Source organism: Somniosus microcephalus, chromosome 2, assembly GCF_052327205.1.
Source record: "Somniosus microcephalus isolate GS21.2 chromosome 2, FLI_Smic_1.0, whole genome shotgun sequence".
In the NCBI taxonomy this organism is placed as follows: domain Eukaryota; kingdom Metazoa; phylum Chordata; class Chondrichthyes; order Squaliformes; family Somniosidae; genus Somniosus; species Somniosus microcephalus.
In genome coordinates this window covers 224,977,661-224,996,881 of record NC_140988.1, presented here as the reverse complement: position 1 = coordinate 224,996,881, position 19,221 = coordinate 224,977,661, and the positions used below count along the sequence as shown (strand labels likewise).

At 40.8% G+C, this 19,221-nt stretch overlaps 1 protein-coding gene across 1 annotated transcript in view; it reads left to right on the top strand.

Annotated features, from left to right (window-relative positions):
* Window positions 1-9,770: 9,770 nt before the first annotated feature.
* Window positions 9,771-19,221, top strand: part of LOC147123239 (gamma-aminobutyric acid receptor subunit alpha-2) — a 547,289-nt gene continuing 537,838 nt past the window's right edge. The window contains exons 1-2 of the mRNA XM_085969641.1: window positions 9,771-10,150; window positions 10,834-10,921. Coding sequence (XP_085825767.1) covers window positions 10,842-10,921 — 80 coding nt within the window. The 5' untranslated portion in view covers window positions 9,771-10,150; window positions 10,834-10,841. The remainder of the gene's footprint in view (window positions 10,151-10,833; window positions 10,922-19,221) is intronic.

Genomic DNA, 19,221 nt, shown 5'->3' with positions numbered 1-19,221 from the left:
GACTTTGGAGCTATAAGTGTTGGTGTGATCATTTGACCTTGAATGCTGATGTGCATGTATCTTTAAACCACCAACTACCTCAGCTTTAGTTATAGTTTAGTGTCTATAAGTGTTGGAGCAGGAGGGAGGGCTTTAGTTTCCTGGATCACTGGGTCTGCTTCTGGGGAAGGTGGGACCTGTACAAGTCAGACGGGTTGCACCTGAACTGGAACGGGACCAACATCCTTGCGGGGAGGTTTGATAGTACTGTTGGGGGTTTTAAACTAACTTGGCAGGGGGATGGGATACGGAGTGGAGCTATAGTAGGGGGTGATACACAGCCAAATATAGAGGAAAAAACAAGTCAGCAAGGAAGGCAGAGCAAATATGTAACGGCACAAGGGAGTATGGCAAGGCTGGATGCCATTTATATTTTAATGCAAGGAGTCTTGCGAGAAAGGCAGATGAATTGAGGTGGTTGATGAACACATGGGAGTATCATATTGTTGCTATGACAGAGACATGGTTGAGGGAGGGGCAGGACTGGCAGCTCAATATTCTGGGGTATCGAATCTTCAGGCTAGACAGAGGGGGGTGTAAAAGAGGAGGGGTGTCGCAATATTAATCAAGGAGTCAATTACTGCTGTAAGGAGGGATGATACCTTAGCAGGTTCCTCTAATGAGGCCATATGGGTAGAAGTTAAAAACAAAAAGGGGGCAAGCACTTTGCTGGGAGTGTACTATAGGCCCCCAAACAGTCAGGGGGAGATAGAGGAACAGATATGTAGGCAAAACTCAGAGAAGTGTAGAAATATTAGGGTAATAATAGTAGGGGATTTCAACTTCCCCAATATTAACTGGGATAGTTAGCGTGTGAAAGGCTTAGAGGGTGCGGAATTCTTAAAGTGCATCCAGGAGAGCTTTTTGAACCAGCATGTAGAAAGTCCTACAAGAGAGGGGGCGGTACTGGACCTAATTCTAGGGAATGTAGCCGGGCAAGTGGTAGATGTGTCAGTAGGAGAGCATTTTGGTGACAGTGACCATAATTCAGTGAGATTTAAGATAGTCATGGAAAAAGACAAAGATGGACTGGAAATAAAGGTTCTAAATTGGGGGAAGGCCGATTTTAATATGATAAGGCAGGATCTGGCCAAAATGGACTGGGATCAGCTACTTGTAGGAAAGTCCACATCAGAGCAATGGGAGGCTTTCAGAAAGGAAATAGAGAGAGTACAATGCGAACATATTCCCGTAAAGGTCAAGGGTGGGACCAACAAGCCCAGGGAACCCTGAATGTCAAGCAATATACAAGAATGGATTAGGAAAAAAAGGGAGGCTTTTGGCAGATACAAAGGACTAAAAACGAAGCCCTAGAGGAGTATAGAAAGTGCAGGTGGGTACTTAAAAAACAAATTAGGAGAGCAAAGAGGGGGCATGAAAAAACACTGACGGGCAAAATAAAAGACAATCCCAAGCTGTTTTATAAGTATATTAAGGGTAAGAGGATAACCAGGGAAAGAGTAGGGCCCATTAGGGACCAAAGTGGCAAGCTATGTGTAGAGCCAGAAGATGTAGGTGAGGTTTTAAATGATTATTTTGCATCTGTGTTCACTATGGAGAAGGGTGATAGAAACATAGAAACATAGAATATAGGAGCAGGAGTAGGCCATTTGGCCCCTCGAGCCTGCTCCACCATTTAATGAGATCATGGCTGATCATCCAAATTCAGTACCTTGTCCCTGCTTTCTCCCCATATCCCTTGATCCCTTTAACCTTAAAAAATATATCTAACTCCTTCTTGAATATATGTAATGAATTGGCCTCAACTGCCTTCTGTGGTAGAGAATTCCACAGGTTCATCACTCTCTGGGTGAAGAAATTCCTCCTCATCTCAGTCCTAAATGGCTTACCCCTTATCCTTAGATTGTGACCCCTGGTTCTGGACTCCCCCGCCATCGGGAACATCCTTCCTGCATCTAATCTGTCTACTCGTGTTAGAATTTTATAAGTTTCAATGAGATCCCCTCTCATTCTTCTAAACTCCAGCAAATATAAGCCCAATCAACCCAATCTCTCCTCATAAATCATTCCTGCCATCCCAGGTATCAGTCTGGTGGATCTTCGTTGCACTCCCTCCATGGCAAGGACATCTTTCCTCAGATAAGGCGACCAAAACTGCACACAATACTCAGGGTGTGGTCTCACCAAGGCCCTGTACAACTGCAGCAAGAACTCCTTGCTCCTGTACTCAAATCCTCTCGCTATGAAGGCCAACATACCATATGCCTTCTTAACCGCCTGCTGCACCTGCATGCTTACCTTCAGCGACTGGTGCACTTCCCTTCTCCCAATCTATTGCCGTTCAGATAATAACCTGCCTTCCTGTTTTTGCCACCAAAGTGGATAACCTCGCATTTATCCACATTATACTGCATCTGCCATGCATCTGCCCAATCAGCCAACCTGTCCAAATCATACTGGAGTTTCTCGGCATCCTCCTCACCGCACACATGCCCACCCAGCTTTGTGTCATCTGCAAACTTGGAGATATTACATCTAGTTCCCTCGTCTAGATCATTAATATATATTGTGAATAACTGGGGTCCTAGCACCGATCCCTGCAATACCCCACTAGTCACTGCCTGCCACTCGGAAAATGACCCGTTTATTACAACTCTTTGCTTCCTGTCTGCCAACCAGTTCTCTATCCAAATCAGTACCTTACCCCTAATCCCAAGTGCTTTAACTTTACACGCTAATCTCTTATGCGGGACCTTATCGAAAGCCTTCTGAAAGTCCAAATACACCACATCCACTGGTTCTCCCTTATCTTTTCTATAAGTTACATCCTCAAAAAATTCCAGTAGATTAGTCAAGCATGATTTACCTTTTATAAATCCATATTCCCTACAAGCTTACTCTCATTTTCTCTTTCCCCCCTCTTAATTAATCCTTTTGTCCTTCTTTGCTGAATCCTAAACTGCTCCCAATCTCCAGGTTTGCTGCTTTTTCTGGCCAATTTATATGTCCTCTCCTTGGATCTTATGCTGTCCCTAATTTCCCTTGTTAGCCATGGTTGAATCACCTTTTTTGTTTTATTTTTATGCCAGACAGGGATGAACAAATTCTGTAGTTCATCCATGCAATCTTTAAATGTTTGCCATTGCCTATCCACCGTCAACCCTTTAAGTAACATTCCCCAATCAATCCTAGCCTGCTTGCGTCTCATACCATCGTAGTAACCTTTATTTAAATTCAGCACCCTAGTCTCTGAGTCAACTACTTCACTCTCCATCTTAATGAAGAATTCTATCATATTATGATCGCTCCTCCCCAATGGGCCTCGCACAACAAGATTGCTAATCAATCCTTTCTTATTACATAATACCCAGTCTAAGATGGCCTGATCTCTAGTTGATTCCTCAAAATATTGGTCCAGGAAACCATCCTGTATACACTCTAGGAATTCCTCCTCCACAGTATTGTTACTAATTTGGTTAGACCAATCTATATGTAAATTAAAGTCACCCATGATAACTGCTGTGCCCTTATTGCACGTGTCTCTAATTTCCTGTTTAATGCCATCCCCAACCTCAGCATTACTGTTTGGGGGTCTGTATACAACTCCCACCAATGGTTTCTGCCCCTTGGTATTTCTCAGCTCTACCCATACAGATTCCACTTCATCAAAGCTAATATCCTTCCTTACTATTGTGTTAATCTCCTCTTTAACCAGCAATGCTCCCCCACCTCCTTTTCCTTCTTGCCTGTCCATCCTGAATATTGAATACCCCTGGATGTTGAATTCCCAGCCTTGGTCACCCTGGAGCCATGTCTTCGTAATTCCAATTATATCATATCCGTTTACATCTATTTGCGCAGCTAATTCATCCACCTTATTACGAATGCTCCTCGCAATAAGACACAAAGCCTTCAGGCTTGTTTTTTTAACACTCTTAGTCCTTTTAGAGTTATTATTTACCGTGGCCCTGTTTGATTTCCACCCTTGATTTCTCTGCCTTCCACTTTTGCTTTTCTCCTTCCTGTCTTTTGCTTCTATCCTTGCTTCCCTTTCCTCTGTCTCCCTGCACAGGTTCCCAACCCCCTGCCATTTCAGTTTAAACCCTCCCCAATAGCAGTTGCAAACACTCCCCCTAGGGCATTGGTCCCGGTCCTGCCCAGCTGCAAACCATCCAGTTTGTATTGGTCCCACCTCCCCCAGAACCGGTTCCAATGTCGCAGGAATTTGAATCCCTCCCCCTTGCATCATTCTTCTAGCCACATATTCATCTGAAATATCCTTCTATTTCTACTCTGACTAGCACGTGGCACTGATAGCAATCCTGAGATTACTACCTTTGATGTCCTATTTTTTAATTTACCTCCTAACTCCATATATTCAGATTTTAGGACCTCATCCCATTTTTTACCTATGTCGTTGATACCTATATGCACCACGACAGCTGGCTGTTCACCCTCCCCCTCCAGAATGCCCTGCAGCCGCTCCGAGATATCCTTGTCCCTTGCACCAGGGAGGCAACATAGCATCCTGGAGTCTCATTTGCGACCGCAGAAATGCCTATCTATTCCCCTTACAATAGAATCTCCTATCACTACAGCTCTCTCGCACTTTTTCCTCCCGTCCTGTGCAGCAGAACCACTCATTGTGCCAGGAAGTTGGCTACTGCTGCCTTCCCCCGATAAGCCATCTCCCCCAACTATATACAAAGTGGTATATCTGTTTGAGAGGGAGATGACCACAGGTCACCCATTCCCTTCCTGCCTGTGCAGCATTTACCTGCGGTGTGACCAACTCCCTAAATGTGTTATCCATGATGTCCTCAGCATCGCGAATGCTCCAGTATGTATCCATTTGCAGCTGCAGCACCACAACGCGGCGTACCAGTAGCTGCAGCTGGATACACTTCCCGCACACATGGTCATCAGGGACACAGGAAGTGTCCCTGATTTCCCACTTAGTGCAGGAGGAGCATGCCACGGGGCCAAGCTGTGCTGCCATGACTTACCCTTTTATTAATTCAAATTAAATTAATCAAATCAATACTACTAATTACACTACAATTAAATGAAATACTCAAGGGCCCTTGTTTACTAGTGCTCCCCGCTACACAACAGAGACCCTAGAAACTATAAACCACAAGAATTAATGTGGGCATAAAAATCAGGCAGGGGATTAGTATTGAGAGGGAGGAGGTGCTAGTGGTTTTAGTGGACTTAAAATTGGATAAATCACCAGGCCCTGACAGGATGTATCCCAGGTTGCTTTGTGAGGCAAGGGAGGAGATTGCAGGGGCTTTGATACAAATTTTCAGAACCTCTCTGGCCACAGGGGAGGTGCCAGAGGACTGGAGAACAGCTAACCATTGTTCAAGAAGGGTAGTAGGGATAAACCAGGGAATTACAGACCAGTGAGCCTAACATCAGTGGTAGGGAAATTATTGGAAAAATTCTGAGGGACAGAACTAGTCTCCACTTGGAGAGGCAGGGATTAATCAGGAATAGTCAGCATGGCTTTGTCAGGGGGAGATCATGTCTGACCAATTTGATTGAATTTTTCAAGGGGGTGACTAGGTGTGTGGATGAGGGTAGTGCAGTTGATGTAGTCTACATGGACTTCAGTAAGGCTTTTGACAAAGTCCCACATGGGAGACTGATCAAGAAGGTAAGAGCCCATGGGATCCAGGGCAATTTGGCACATTGGATCCAAAATTGGCTTAGTGGCAGGAGGCAGAGGGTGATGGTCGAAGGTTGTTTTTGTGACTGGAAGCCTGTGTCCAGTGGTGTTCTGCAGGGATCGGTGCTGGGTCCTTTGCTGTTTGTAGTGTACATTAATGATTTAGATATGAATGTAGGAGGTATGATCGGTAAGTTCGCAGATGACACAAAAATTGGTGGAGTGGTAAATAGTGAGGAGGGAAGCCTCAGGCTACGGGATGATATAGACAGGATGGTTAGATGGGCAGAACAGTGGCAAATGGAATGTAACCCTGAAAAGTGTGAGGTGATGCATTTTGGGAGGACAAACAAGGCAAGGGAATACACAATGAATGGTAGGATCCTAGGAAGGACAGAGGATCAGAGGGACCTTGGTACATAGAGCCCTGAAGGTAGCAGGGCAGGTAGATAAGGTGGTTAAAAAGGCATATGGGATACTTGCCTTCATTAGCCAAGGCATAGAATATAAGAGCAGGGAGGTTATGATGAAGCTGTACAAAACGTTAGTTAGGCCACAGCTGGAATACTGTGTACCGTTCTGGTCACCACACTATAGGAGGGATGTGATTGCATTGGAGAGGGTGCAGAGGAGATTCACCAGGATGTTACCTGGGCTGGAGCACTTCAGCTATGAAGAGAGACTGGACAGGCTGGGGTTGTTTTCCTTAGAACAGAGAATGCTGAGGGGGGACCTGATTGAAGTGTACAAAATTATGAGGGGCATAGATAGGGTAGATAGAAATGAACTTTTCCCTTAGTAGAGGTGTCAATAACCAGGGGGCATAGTTTCAAGGTAAGGGGCAGGAGGTTTAGAGAGGATCTGAGGAAAAACTTTTTCACCCAGAGGGTGGTTGGAATCTGGAACTCACTGCCTGAATGGGTGGTAGAGGCAGGAACCCTCACAACATTCAAGAATCATTTAGGTGAGCACTTGAAACACCATAGCATACAAGGCTATGGACCAAGTGCTGGAAAATGGGATTAGAATAGACAGGGCTTTATGGCCGGCACGGACACGATGGGCCGAAGGGCCTCTTTCTGTGCTGTATAAATCTATGACTCTAAGCTGAAAACAAATTCAATTGTATGACATAGATTTTGTGTGCCTCTGCTTCAAATGTACTGATTCAATCCTTATCACAATGGAACAGGGAGGTTCTAAATCACCAAGAAATCAGTGCAGCATATTTGTATTGCTTCCTCATATATGGTGCTGTCCACATTCAGATTAAGATTCCCAACATATTTCTTTTTGTCCAAACTTTTCCATGTTTAAGTAAAGAAATTACTGATCATGACACTAATTACTTTCTGTGCAATTCTTGTCAAGCAAATTGGAAAAAAAAACAATCCATTCGACTTAAAGGGAAAGGAAATTCCAGGGGCAGGGGGTGGACTATTTTTGTTCCAAATATTCACCCAATACCTCTGTTTAATTATAAAAATATTAGTTACTGATTTACAAAAACAGTGCCTTTCATGACCTCAGCCCATCCCAAATGAAGTACTTTTGAAGTGTGGTCACTGTTTTAATGAAGGAAAAGTGGCAGCCAATTTGCACATAGCAAGCTCCCACAAACAGCAATGATGACTTACTTTTCTTCTCTTTGTTCTTCCAGGGCACTCCTAGTTATATCACAGACAGGCAGGACCCAGCTGCATCTTGGAGCAGCTCCATTCATATTAATAGTGGCTGCAAATTTGATTCATCCTGGGAACCAATCCACCCTGTCCCAGAAAAACACCATAAGCCAGGGTTTCCATCCCGGTTCACTATCTTGTGACATTTGCTTGAAAGTGTGCATGCATGGATGTCAGATTAGGATAGGTTTGGGTTTGGCTCCAATGCCTTTCATGGTCAATAGCCTAATGGTTGTGTAGGCTCACATAAGGAGAATGAACACCTGGGTGAGGTAAAAGAGGGAAGCTGGCACCTGTGAAACAATGCTTCAGCAAAGAATTGGCACCTTCAGATAAAGAGAGAAACTTGGCTACAAAAATTGAAAAGAAAAACACTTTTTTCTGGAATTCCTATGCTACATGGTTTGGTTTGAGATTGTGTACATATGTCTATATATCTATATAATAGATATATATAAAACTGTTAATGCACAAAAAAGAACAATAGTTTACTACCAGAAACTGTGAAATCCTAAAAACTCGTTAAAAATGACACAACATTTTTCTTAAAACAAATCACATATTAGACAACATCCAATTGTGTGATTATTTACATAGAACCTTGAATCTGGGGAGATGGAAAGGCCTTGCACATGGGCCTAACATTCTGAGAGGCTTTGCGTTCAGATATGGAATGGGGGGAAATGCTCTTTATCCACTTGCATTTGTTGTATTGTAGTTAACAATAATTTTAGATGTATAAATTCTGTTGCAGTGAATACACATTTGCCTATTGATTACAATGTTTGTCATGTTTAAAGCTCACATTTTCCATTGTTGCCATGGGCACCATGCTCTCTGTGTGGCTGCTGCAATGTTTGTCTTCTCACCAAAATGTAGCAAAACAGACTGTAACATTATATAAAGTTTATTTCTGACATCTTTAAATTTAATATAAGAAGCATCTCAGAAAAACTGTTGTGAAAGAGCAATGCACATATTATGAGTGTTTCTTTTTGTTGAATGCAACAAATTATTTAATAGTGATCTATAGGAATGTACCAAAAAGACAAACATTATTTAACTAAATTTTTTAAAATGTAAAACATTTATGGTTCTATTAATTTGGTTTAATAAAACGTAACATTTTTGTGCTCATTTTCTGCAATTCAGACATAATGCAACTACAAAGAGATATTCAACTCATAATAACAAAGGTAAATTGCATTCAATGAATTGAAAATACAAAATAATACATCTATCTAATATCCACACAGCAATGGAAACTATCCCAGGAATAAAGAACAAGAAACAGAGGTGGAGCATGTAAGTGTTGTAATAACAGTCAACGTATTCACAATTTGTGCCTGTTCTCCTTTTCTCCTGCAGTTTCTCTATCTTCCTTGTCAAGGGAGGCTGTGAAAATACAGGCATTTAATTATTCATGGGAAGTGTACATAGGCAGAATATAAATGACTGATCTGTATAACTTGAAGTGCTTTATACTGGCGTTAAGTGCTGTAAATCAGATTATAAAGTGGGTTTAAAAAAAACACCGAATCACTTTATTGACTAGTACGTTTTGCATATAAGGTTACTCGCATTACTGATTATAACTGACCAGTTATTTCATTGTCATTCATGCTTTCCACACAAGATTAAACCAAGCAGAGTATAAATACAAAGTGCTCGATCATAACTGGCGACGTAAAATACGGACAAATACATAAATACAAATTACACTCAAATATCACACAAACACATGTACAACAATATATTAGTTACAATAATGTTCCTATTGAATTTGTAAACAATCTACAAATTAAAACATATAATTGCCTATTAAAGCCTTTTTAAATGTAGTGAAAAAAACAAGGCATTGTAAGTAAACGAAGTGGCAGTTGATGCAACAGAAACGATTAAAGGTCCCCTGGACTATTATTCGGGAAATGAAAACGGGAAGGCTGAGAATAGGGAACAGAGTGACAAGGAGTGGAAGGAATACTAAAAGAATCATACTGAGATTCTAGTATCTGTCGTGTGTTTGCGGATGAGGAGCGGTGGATGTACGAATCGGATCCCACCAGAAGCACATCATGAAAAGCACACACATTGTATTTAATTAAAAAAAAGCCCACAATAAGCTGTTTCTAGCATAACACCGCCGAACCCAGCATACCGCGGCACAACGGCAACATTGATGCCAAAAGACAATTGAAGAAATATTAGTGCTTATCTAATATTAACAGTAGAAGAAGCCGAGAGGCGATTGACCGTTCGCGTTGGCTGTGTGTGGATGGGAAGGGAAGGTGTGTTTAGCTGGGGTGGGTGTGTTTATGTGGGTGGGTGAGTGAGTGGGTGGGTGAATGGGGGGGCTGGGGGGGGTGCATTTGGAAATGCAGCTCGGCAGGCGCTAGGACCCCGAAGAGACCCCGTGGTGTTGGAGTGACAGCCCAGTGTGGCTTTTTGCGATGGGCCGGGACTCGTCTGTCAGAGCCGATCCTCCAGCAATTTGACGCAGGCTATGGATAGTGTACGGTCATCACTCGGGTGCCGCTCTGGATCAGCATAAATTTGGCGGCGCCGGAGGTTGTGTCAGCGTAGAGGCGCGCTCCCGCGGCGCGCCCCGGCCCTGCCCGGCGCGCACTCGCCCGGCGCGAGCACACGGCTGTCGCCCGCTGCCGCTGCAGCATCGCAGTGCGAGCAGCACAACTTTCCCGTCTCGGGGCTTCTTCTTCCAGCGGACTGCAGCTCCCGAGCCCTTCAGCAGGAGGTTCCAAGACCCCCCTCCCCCCGCCCCCCCTCGGGCACCCAGGTAAGAGTTCGGAGCGCACCAGCCCTTCTCGTGTGAACCAACACTCGCTCCTGCCTTGCCCGCCCGCCCGCCTGCCTGCCTGCCCTCAAATGAGGAATCCCAAAAGGATGGGAAACTATCTCATCCTTTGCAAAATGACCAGTCTGCCGTGCGCTCGCCCCTTGCACACTGGGGTCGTGTTTTGAGGCAAATACTTCCAAACTGTAACGGTTCCAGCTTTTGCATGGCGCCCCGTTACTGATTTCTAAACCCAGGCTGTTTAGATTGCGATTACACAAATGTGTAGTGCAGGTTCTAAATTGTCCGAAAGTCTTTTATGTCACTGCCGACACTGGCCTTTTTTACTTTAATATCGGAACGGCTATACAACAATAGTGCCCTAAAATAGTGTGAGATACTTCAAAAAGAAATCTCTGCATATGTAAATGTGGTTTGCACACATCTGATTTAAAATGCACGCTTTCTAATTATTCTGAATGCACCACTTCAACGAGAAAAAAAGCTACATTACTTTGTGGATCATACAGCTGAATTATGGTAAAGTAGGCTCTGTCACGTCAATTATGGTTTGGTACTGAAGTCAGTGAAAGCTAACGAGCATGATTCTGACACTTGTAGAGGTTTATGCAGCCTGGATGTTTTCCTTATGCTTTAGCTGTGCTGTGTTTAACTTTTTTTTAAAGGAGCAACCATGAAGAGAAATCTGACCATGAACAAATTTCTGCCTTCAGCCCTTATTAGTCTGGTGTTGGTGGTCTCCTGGCTAGTAGGGTGAGTAGTGGAGTGCTGAATATTAAACCATTTTCACCCATCGCTTCCTACTAACCTTTTATAAACTTCAATTGTGTCAGGCAGGAGGGAACGTGCCGAGCTCCGGATTTAAGCAATTACCACCACAAATCTATAAAATATGCGTGGTGTTGCTTTCCACTGAGCAGTTCAGTGAGAATCTGAGACAAATTCTTGTTTTTAAATGCACTCTCTGTTCACTGGACTTGCATGTTTTTCTCAATTCAGTGTTCAACTTGCTTATTGGGAAGGGAGAGAAAAATGCCAATGGAACTGTAGGCGTATAACCACAAAATGACATTTATTTTAAGCAACTGTATTTCTGTATTTCTTTCTGATACATAATATGCTTTAAATAAAAGCTATTGACATAACTCGTTAATCAAGAGAGATACTGAAATCTGAAAAGTAGGGAGGTGGGCATACTTTTATAAATAACTGAATTGTGCTTTTCTGTACAGGAGAAATGGCCATTAATGTGGCATGCATCTTGCATGAAAAGTAAGAATAGACCTATCTCATAAAAGGCTTATAATATGACTGTTAATTGTAATGTACTGTATTAATGTGTAAGTGACAGTCGACTGGGTTGTTTATATGTTTCAACAAAAATAGAAAATATTGGTGGACTTGAGGCAGAAGGCTCTGTTTAACAGCTGCCATGTTGAAAATTTCCCAGTTTCAAAATGGCTGGTGTGAATAAAACTTGTGGTTACTTCAAGGCAATGAAAAAAAGTAAATTTTAATTGAACGTGTTTGCTAAATATGCTGATATTATTAACTATAGTTTATGGAAAAATAATCAGGTGATTTTCACCTAGCTCACTCAGAAATGAAAAGCTACTACTAATTTAAAACCTCTAGGTGGAGTCAGCACACAACCTCAGCAAAAAACAGCAGTTATAGCTGTCTGAATGAGCAAGGGACTTACTGTTTAAAATTGTAAAACCTTTCTGCTTGGTTATAGATATTTACAAATGTATGGTTACGGTAAAACAATTTGAACAGACGCACATGTCAGTAGAATAGTGCAAGTGTTACAGAAGATGTCTTGTAGTGTTTATTAAAAACTCTTTTGAGGGCCCACTAGAATGACCTTTGACACTACTAGTTAGTGTTGATGTTTTAACATAGGCTGAGCAACACTGGTCCTAGATAAGCAAGGATACTCAAAAGGGGGTAATCAGTCATTAAGGTAATTTCTAAATTTCATAAACATTTTAGGTCAAGTCATCAAAAATTGGTCAAAATCTGTGCTAAAATATGATCTTTCAAAACTTACCTCGTGAGTCAGATGTAAATGGAACAATCTAAAGATCACTATTTTAAGAACAATGGGGGAAGAATTCTTGTTTTGTATGTGTTAAGGATTGTATATATAGCGGAGAGATTTCCTCTGATTGTCATTTCTAGCAAAATCATAAATGTTTTCCTTTAGAAATAAAGGTAAGAGGTCATCTTCTGCTCATCTAAACTATTTTTAAATTGTTGTTTCTGCTTCTTTAGGTTTGAGCAGCTCAATTTTTTGTGATTTCTCACACAATACCATTGAAATGTTTCTAGTATCAATGAGACAATAATAGCATAGCTGACTATTTTTACAATAGGCAATAAGGCAGGGATATCCCAACTATGGCCTGTAGGCCACACGAGGTCCACAGGCCCTGCCAATGTAGGTAACTCTGTTTTATTTACACTTGTATTTCTTACCTTTGATTTGTCCCATTGTAATTTTGTGGGCTTGGAAGTTTCGAAAGAGCTGCTCTTCGTGCTAGTGCCTCATTGATGGATAAATCCTAAATCAGATACCCAAAATCTGTTAGTATATGGAGCTTGAGATATTTATAAATTTAGGTAAACATTGCTTGAAATTATACATGTGGGCCATGAGGCTCCAGTATATGTACCTAATCTTGGACATTGCTGCAAAGACAATATCACTACATACTATATGCTTAATAAAATAAGCCTTTTACAATGAGCATCATGTTTATAATTTTCATTGCTAATTGATAACATATATAGCTGTCAGTCTTCCAAATACAACTATTTCAGTAGGAGTATCTATCCAGAATGTCAGTTAGCTATGTATCATAATCATAGATACATAGATACATAGATACATAGAAGATAGGAGCAGGAGTAGGCCATTCGGCCCTTCGTGCCTGCTCCGCCATTTAATGAGATCATGGCTGATCCTTTAATTCAGTATCCCGTCCCCGCCTTCTCTCCGTAACCCTTAACCCCTTTTGCCCGTAGAAATATATCTAATTCCCTCTTAAATATATTTAATGAGCTGGCGTACACTGCCCTCTGTGGCAATGAGTTCCACAGGTTCACCACTCTCTGAGTGAAGAAATTCCCCCTCATCTCTGTCCTAAATGGTTTAGCCCTTATCCTTAAATTATGTCCTCTAGTTCTGTTTTCACCCACCAAGGGAAACATTCAGATATATTTTCCCTGTAACTTATATAAATAATTCAAGCACCAGCAGTGGAATTGTAATATAAAAACAGAAAATGCTTTAAATGCATAGCAGGTCAGTCAGCGCCTGAAAGTGAAAGACGGGCTAATGCTTTGCTGGGATGCTTTGTCAGAACTGATGCAGAGGAATCATGTTAGATTTCTCACAGTAGCAGGATTTCTGGTATATAGCGTATCATAATTAGCTGCCTGAATTACTGGTGACATTTAAGCCTATTGAATGTACAACAGGACTAGTATGTGCTGTGAGTTTTTCACTCACCATTACCATTGCAAGATAAAAGATATGCATTAGGACTTCAATTATATTGAATGTTGTGCAAAAACCCCCGATGTAAAACCCATAGTGAATAATCTTTTTGCAATGATAAACAGCATCAATTAAGTTTTATTATAAATTTTGCCATCGTTTTATGGAATATAATAAATGCATAATTAGTTAAATTATAATACCTACCAGAATGGTGGTTGCAATATGAGGCCAAAAAGGAACCAGAATAATCAAAATTCGTTAATATAAGAGCCAAAATCATTGTCTTGTGAAACTCTGCTGCAGTCGTTCATGCCCGACATAAGGCATCCACCCACTGAACCTGTGGGCGAAGCGAGCCTGTGTCTTGGCATACATCGGTGCCATGCCAAGCAGCACGCTCCATTCTTTTTCCCTTTCGAACCTTTATAACATACAGCTTGAGATCAATACAAACAAGATCTTACAAATATTTCACAAGCATTTGTCATTGTTACGCTTTCCAGGTGTTCGTCATTACTTTCTTTGCAAGCAGAAGATCCATAAGCAGCAGTCTAGAGTTAAAATCTGGAGTACACAATAGTGTCCATTCATATAACATGAACAAATTGGGTTAATAAAAAGTTTAAAGTATTGTACAAAAATACATCTTGCAGGTGCCGCTTAAAATTAATTCCAAACTTATTTACAGTACAATTTAAGTTTAAGTGGACTATGATGACTGTGGTACGACTGGTAATCATGTGTCAAAAAGAATTATTGACACATGCTGGTCGATGGTATTTTCTCGAAGCCATGAGCTCACTACTGAATGTCATTGAGCAATGAGAAAAAAACTAATGCTATTAAGTTTATAAGATATGTGGTGCCCTTCTTTCAATCTGGCTTTGAAAAAAATAATTTCCTTTTGGTGGATTGATAGGTGGTGAACCACAAATATCGAAAGTCAAAACAAGTCCTCGTTTGTCAAGATGATGATTGCATTCATTGGTGACAATTTATATAATTCGATTATTTTGAGCCCTCCTTTCAAAAGAAACAAGTGCTAGTCATTTTTAGTTGGATTAGTATATCAAATGTAACTTGGAACTGGGTGTTATAAGGATGCAGTGTAATTGTTATCAAACAAAATCAATTTGCATTTATATAGCTCTCTTACCAGAGGACTACACTTGGACTTCTCTTTCTTTTCACACATGTTGTTACAGTAAAAAAAACAGATAGATCTGAAGATATAGGATCAAAATTAAAAAAATACACCTAATGCATCCTCAGTGTATTTAGCTGCCAGTTATCACTATAGCATGTCTTTAATGAATGTGAGCTGTTGGGAGTCCTGAGGGGTATAATCAAGGCCATTGAGTTGCAGTTTTCTTAAAAAATGGTTGGAATTGTGATATAATCCCAAAACACTGGTAAAAGGCCAGAAAATCTCATAATTCTATGTAATAAAAATGGAATTTGATTTATTCAGTCACCATAAAAGAAGTAGACCTAATTATAAATGGAGAGAAGCACCAAATGCTATTTCTGAAACACTGATAAAAATTCCCAAATTCTATGTAATAAATCCAGAATTTGACTTATTCAGTCACTTAAGAAAAGTGGCCCTGGATATAGTCCAGTAATACATGGGGCAGGGCTTTTTTGTAATTCCTATCAGTAAAAGCCAAATATCCTGTGAGATCCTGTACTAATAACTGTTTCAAATGCTTTGAGATTCTTGCATTGTAAAAGTTAAAAACTTGAAAGTTTTATTCACTGGGCACTAACAGGTCTAGAAAGAAAGACTTGCATTTATATAGCTCTTTTCACAACCACCAGATGTCCCAAAGTGCAGTCACTGTTGTAATGTAGAAAACGCAGCAGCCAATTTGTGCACAGCAAGCTCCTACAAACAGCAATGTGATAATGACTGGATAATCTGTATTTTTAGTGATGCTGATTGAGGGATACATATTGGCCAGGACACCGGGGATAACGCCCCTGTTCTTCTTTGAAATAGTGCCATAGAATCTTTTACGTCCACCTGAGAGAGCAGACGGGGCCTCGGTTTAATGTCTCCTCTGAAAGGCGGCACCTTCGACAGTGCAGCACTCCCTCAGTACTACACTGGAGTGTAAGCCTAGATTTCTGTGCTCAAGTCTCTGGAGTGGGACTTAAACTCACAACCTTCTGACTTGGAGGAGAGGGTGCTACCAACTGAGCCATGGCTGACATTTTGTTCTTATTTGGTCTTTATTTGGAAATGTTGCTAAATAAAAATGACTTGTACACATGACCTTAAATTTGGTGTGAAAACTTGTACTCACGGTTGTTTGGATTTGCCATAGGTTATTGACTAGCACATAGTCTTGTAGTTGCTGATATATTATTTTACAGTCGGTCTTTCAGTGGTGTTTCTTTTAAATATAAATACTGAAACTGTACATATAATACACTATTCATTTTGTATTTGTTTGCATTACTTGTTAAATATATGTTTTGTAAGTGTTGGTAGGACTATTGCTTTTGAATGTTTCAGAATTTTTTTTTTTTTTAAACTATTAATTTTCATCACAAGTACCAAGATATTCCTGTGAATGTGCTGGGATTGCACTGTCCACTGATTCCTTCCTGTGTGTGTCTCCCTGTTGTCTATGGGGTACTCTCAAGCATGCACAATATAAAATGCGTTATAACACTACATATCGCTAATTGATAAAAGGCTGTAGAAAAGTAGTTATTGCCTTTTTTCTATTAAATTAATTGTTTTATAAGATCTTTGTTAGTTCATGTTTTCTAGTAGGTTAAGTCCAATCCAAGACAAGTACAACAGTTTTCTTACTGAATGAACATTGCATATATTGCACATTGTACACAGATAATTTGATTAACAAAGTCGTCAGTATAAAACAGAAGTTGGTTAGATGGAAAATATTATTAATCTTCCTCTGTTTTCTTATTAAATGAATCAATCAACTGTACCCTTTTTTTGGTCACTTGCCTTTTTTAAGTCTCCATTGCCTGGTTTTCCAAATACGGACAGCACAATGTGCATGTTCTCCATTTTACTCAGTGAATAGGACACATTTCATATAGGAAAGAAAGGACAAACACAGCAATCCAGGTTGAATGCTGAAGAGAACCTGTTTTAATCCCTTCTGTCTCTCCATCCACAAGCATTTTTAAAAATCTACAGACTTTACTTCCAATTTACGTTTGACTTGGATTATTCTTTCATAATGCACTCCATGGGGTAGTAAAAAATGGTTTCCTGTCACATGTATGATAAAAAAACTCTACTGCTGCCTGTATTTTTGAGCACTCCTTGTCATTTGAGAAAGTAAGGGGTAGATTTTCGTCTTCAACGCCTGGGCAGTGATCTGATGGAGCAGATCACCCACCCATTGTAGAGCCTGTCTGATTTTCATTCCTCTGAAATCAATGGGTGATATAATGAGTGGGCGATCATGAAAAATCATAGATCTTGGCCAGAATTTTGCGCTCCCGATGACGTGTCATAAGCCTTCAGAAAGGCCCCGCAAGTTCCGGGTTTCTGCATGTGCTGCGCATGCGCGAAAACCCAGAACTTGCGATTTGTCAAGGTTTGCCTTGACAGATCATCTACACCAACTGTTAGAAACTAGGGGTGCCCAAAAATGTATATGGTTAAATGAATAATACTGTGTTTAAATGTTTGTATGTTTCTGCTTGAGACAAGTAAGGGGATTGCATAAGTTTTGTTTCCCTGGAAAACTTGCATTGGAATTTGAGAGTCTTTTTAATTGGTTAGATTAGGTGAGGCAGAAACATTCCACACGGGGGCCCATAGGATCGCCACAGGATCGCCCTGCCAGGCTAGTTTGTAAGTTAGGGTTTTGACTTTGTTAATGTATCTTTAATTTGACCAGTGAAGGCCCAACCTCTGTTTCTTCCATTATTACTAATAACCATATTATAATCTCTACAGATAGATTTTGGAGTTTGTTTAGCTTGCGAAGATAATTAAAAGTTAATTAGGAAAAGACATAGAATGAAAGGAATTTGAGGAGGCTAAGGTATCCATCCATCTTAGAATTGGCCATCTGCTAGATGAAAGTCAGATAGTGACTGGCTAAAGTGTGACAGCTCTGGCTTGGTCTTCCTGATTAAAAAGGGACAAGGGCAGGCCTTGTACTTGCTGGGTTAAGGAGGATAGAGACAAGAGAGATGGGACACAAATTCCAAAGGAAGTACCTTCAGAAAGATTAAACAATAAGACAAATTGGATGAAGTAATGAGACCCCCTTTTGGGGAGGGCTTTCATCCAAGAATCGAGATAAAGAACTTGATGTGCCATTGGGTGATGAGGTTTTAGAGGAACCTCTATAGGTTAAATGGTCTTGTTAATAATTTGGCCTCAAAAGAGAATAAAAGTGACACCCCGAGTGCTTGCCCACACAGACGGTGGAGGGGAGAGCCAAGCAGAAGTTGGGCTGGTCGAACGCTCTTTTGAGAGTGATCCCACGCTCACCATTGAAGGCTCTAAAGAGAGAGCGAGGGAGAGAGGCTGGAAGCCAGAGAACTGTTCATGCACGCCAGCCGTTTGTCCGATCAGTACCGGTACCAACTGCTTGTCACGGTCGTAAGTTTTTGCTGTATAACTAGCATGTTATATTCCGTCTTAAACTCTGATTAAACACAATATACCCACTATATTGGTTTGCAGTCAATCCTGATTATTTAAAAGACTAGAGATAAGCTACTAATTGGCCTAATCTCTACACGACTCAAAAATCACTTTCGCTGGCGCAGAGTCGGGCTATTTGCCCAACTACTGCCCAGCAAATGCCCACGAAACCCTTACACCCGGTAAAAGCAGGCGTAGGACCTACTTTCACCAGTGTAAGGGTTAATATAAATCTTAAATTAAAAAATCATGCACAAATATTTAAAATTAATTTATGTAAATTTTGGCCCAGATTAAAATAAATAAAATTATTTTTCAAAAAATTAATTTTTAGTATATATGCTCAATTGAAGGGACCTTTAAGTAAATTTGAAAATGGGAACATTTATTTTTATTGCAGTTGTATAAATTATTTAATTATTTGGGGTAGCGAGAAAACGGTAAGCCTGACATCGGTAGTGGGGAAAATGCTAGAGTCCATTATAAAAGATGTAATAGCAGAGCACTTGGAAAACAGTGACAGGATTGGACAAAGTCAACATGGATTTACAAAAGGTAAATCATGCTTGACTAATCTGGAATTTTTTGAGGATGTAACTGGTAGAATAGATAAGGGAGAACCAGTGGATGTGGTGTATTTGGACTTTCAGAAGGCTTTCGATAAGGTCCCACATAAGAGATTGTTGAGAAAAGTTAAAGCACATGGGATTGGGGGTAAGGTACTGATTTGGATAGAGAACTGGTTGGCAGACAGGAAGCAAAGAGTTGGAATAAACGGGTCTTTTTCCGAGTGGCAGGCAGTGACTAGTGGGGTACCGCAGGGATCAGTGCTAGGACCCCAGCTATTTCACAATATATATTAATGATCTAGTCGAGGGAACTAGATGTAATATCTCC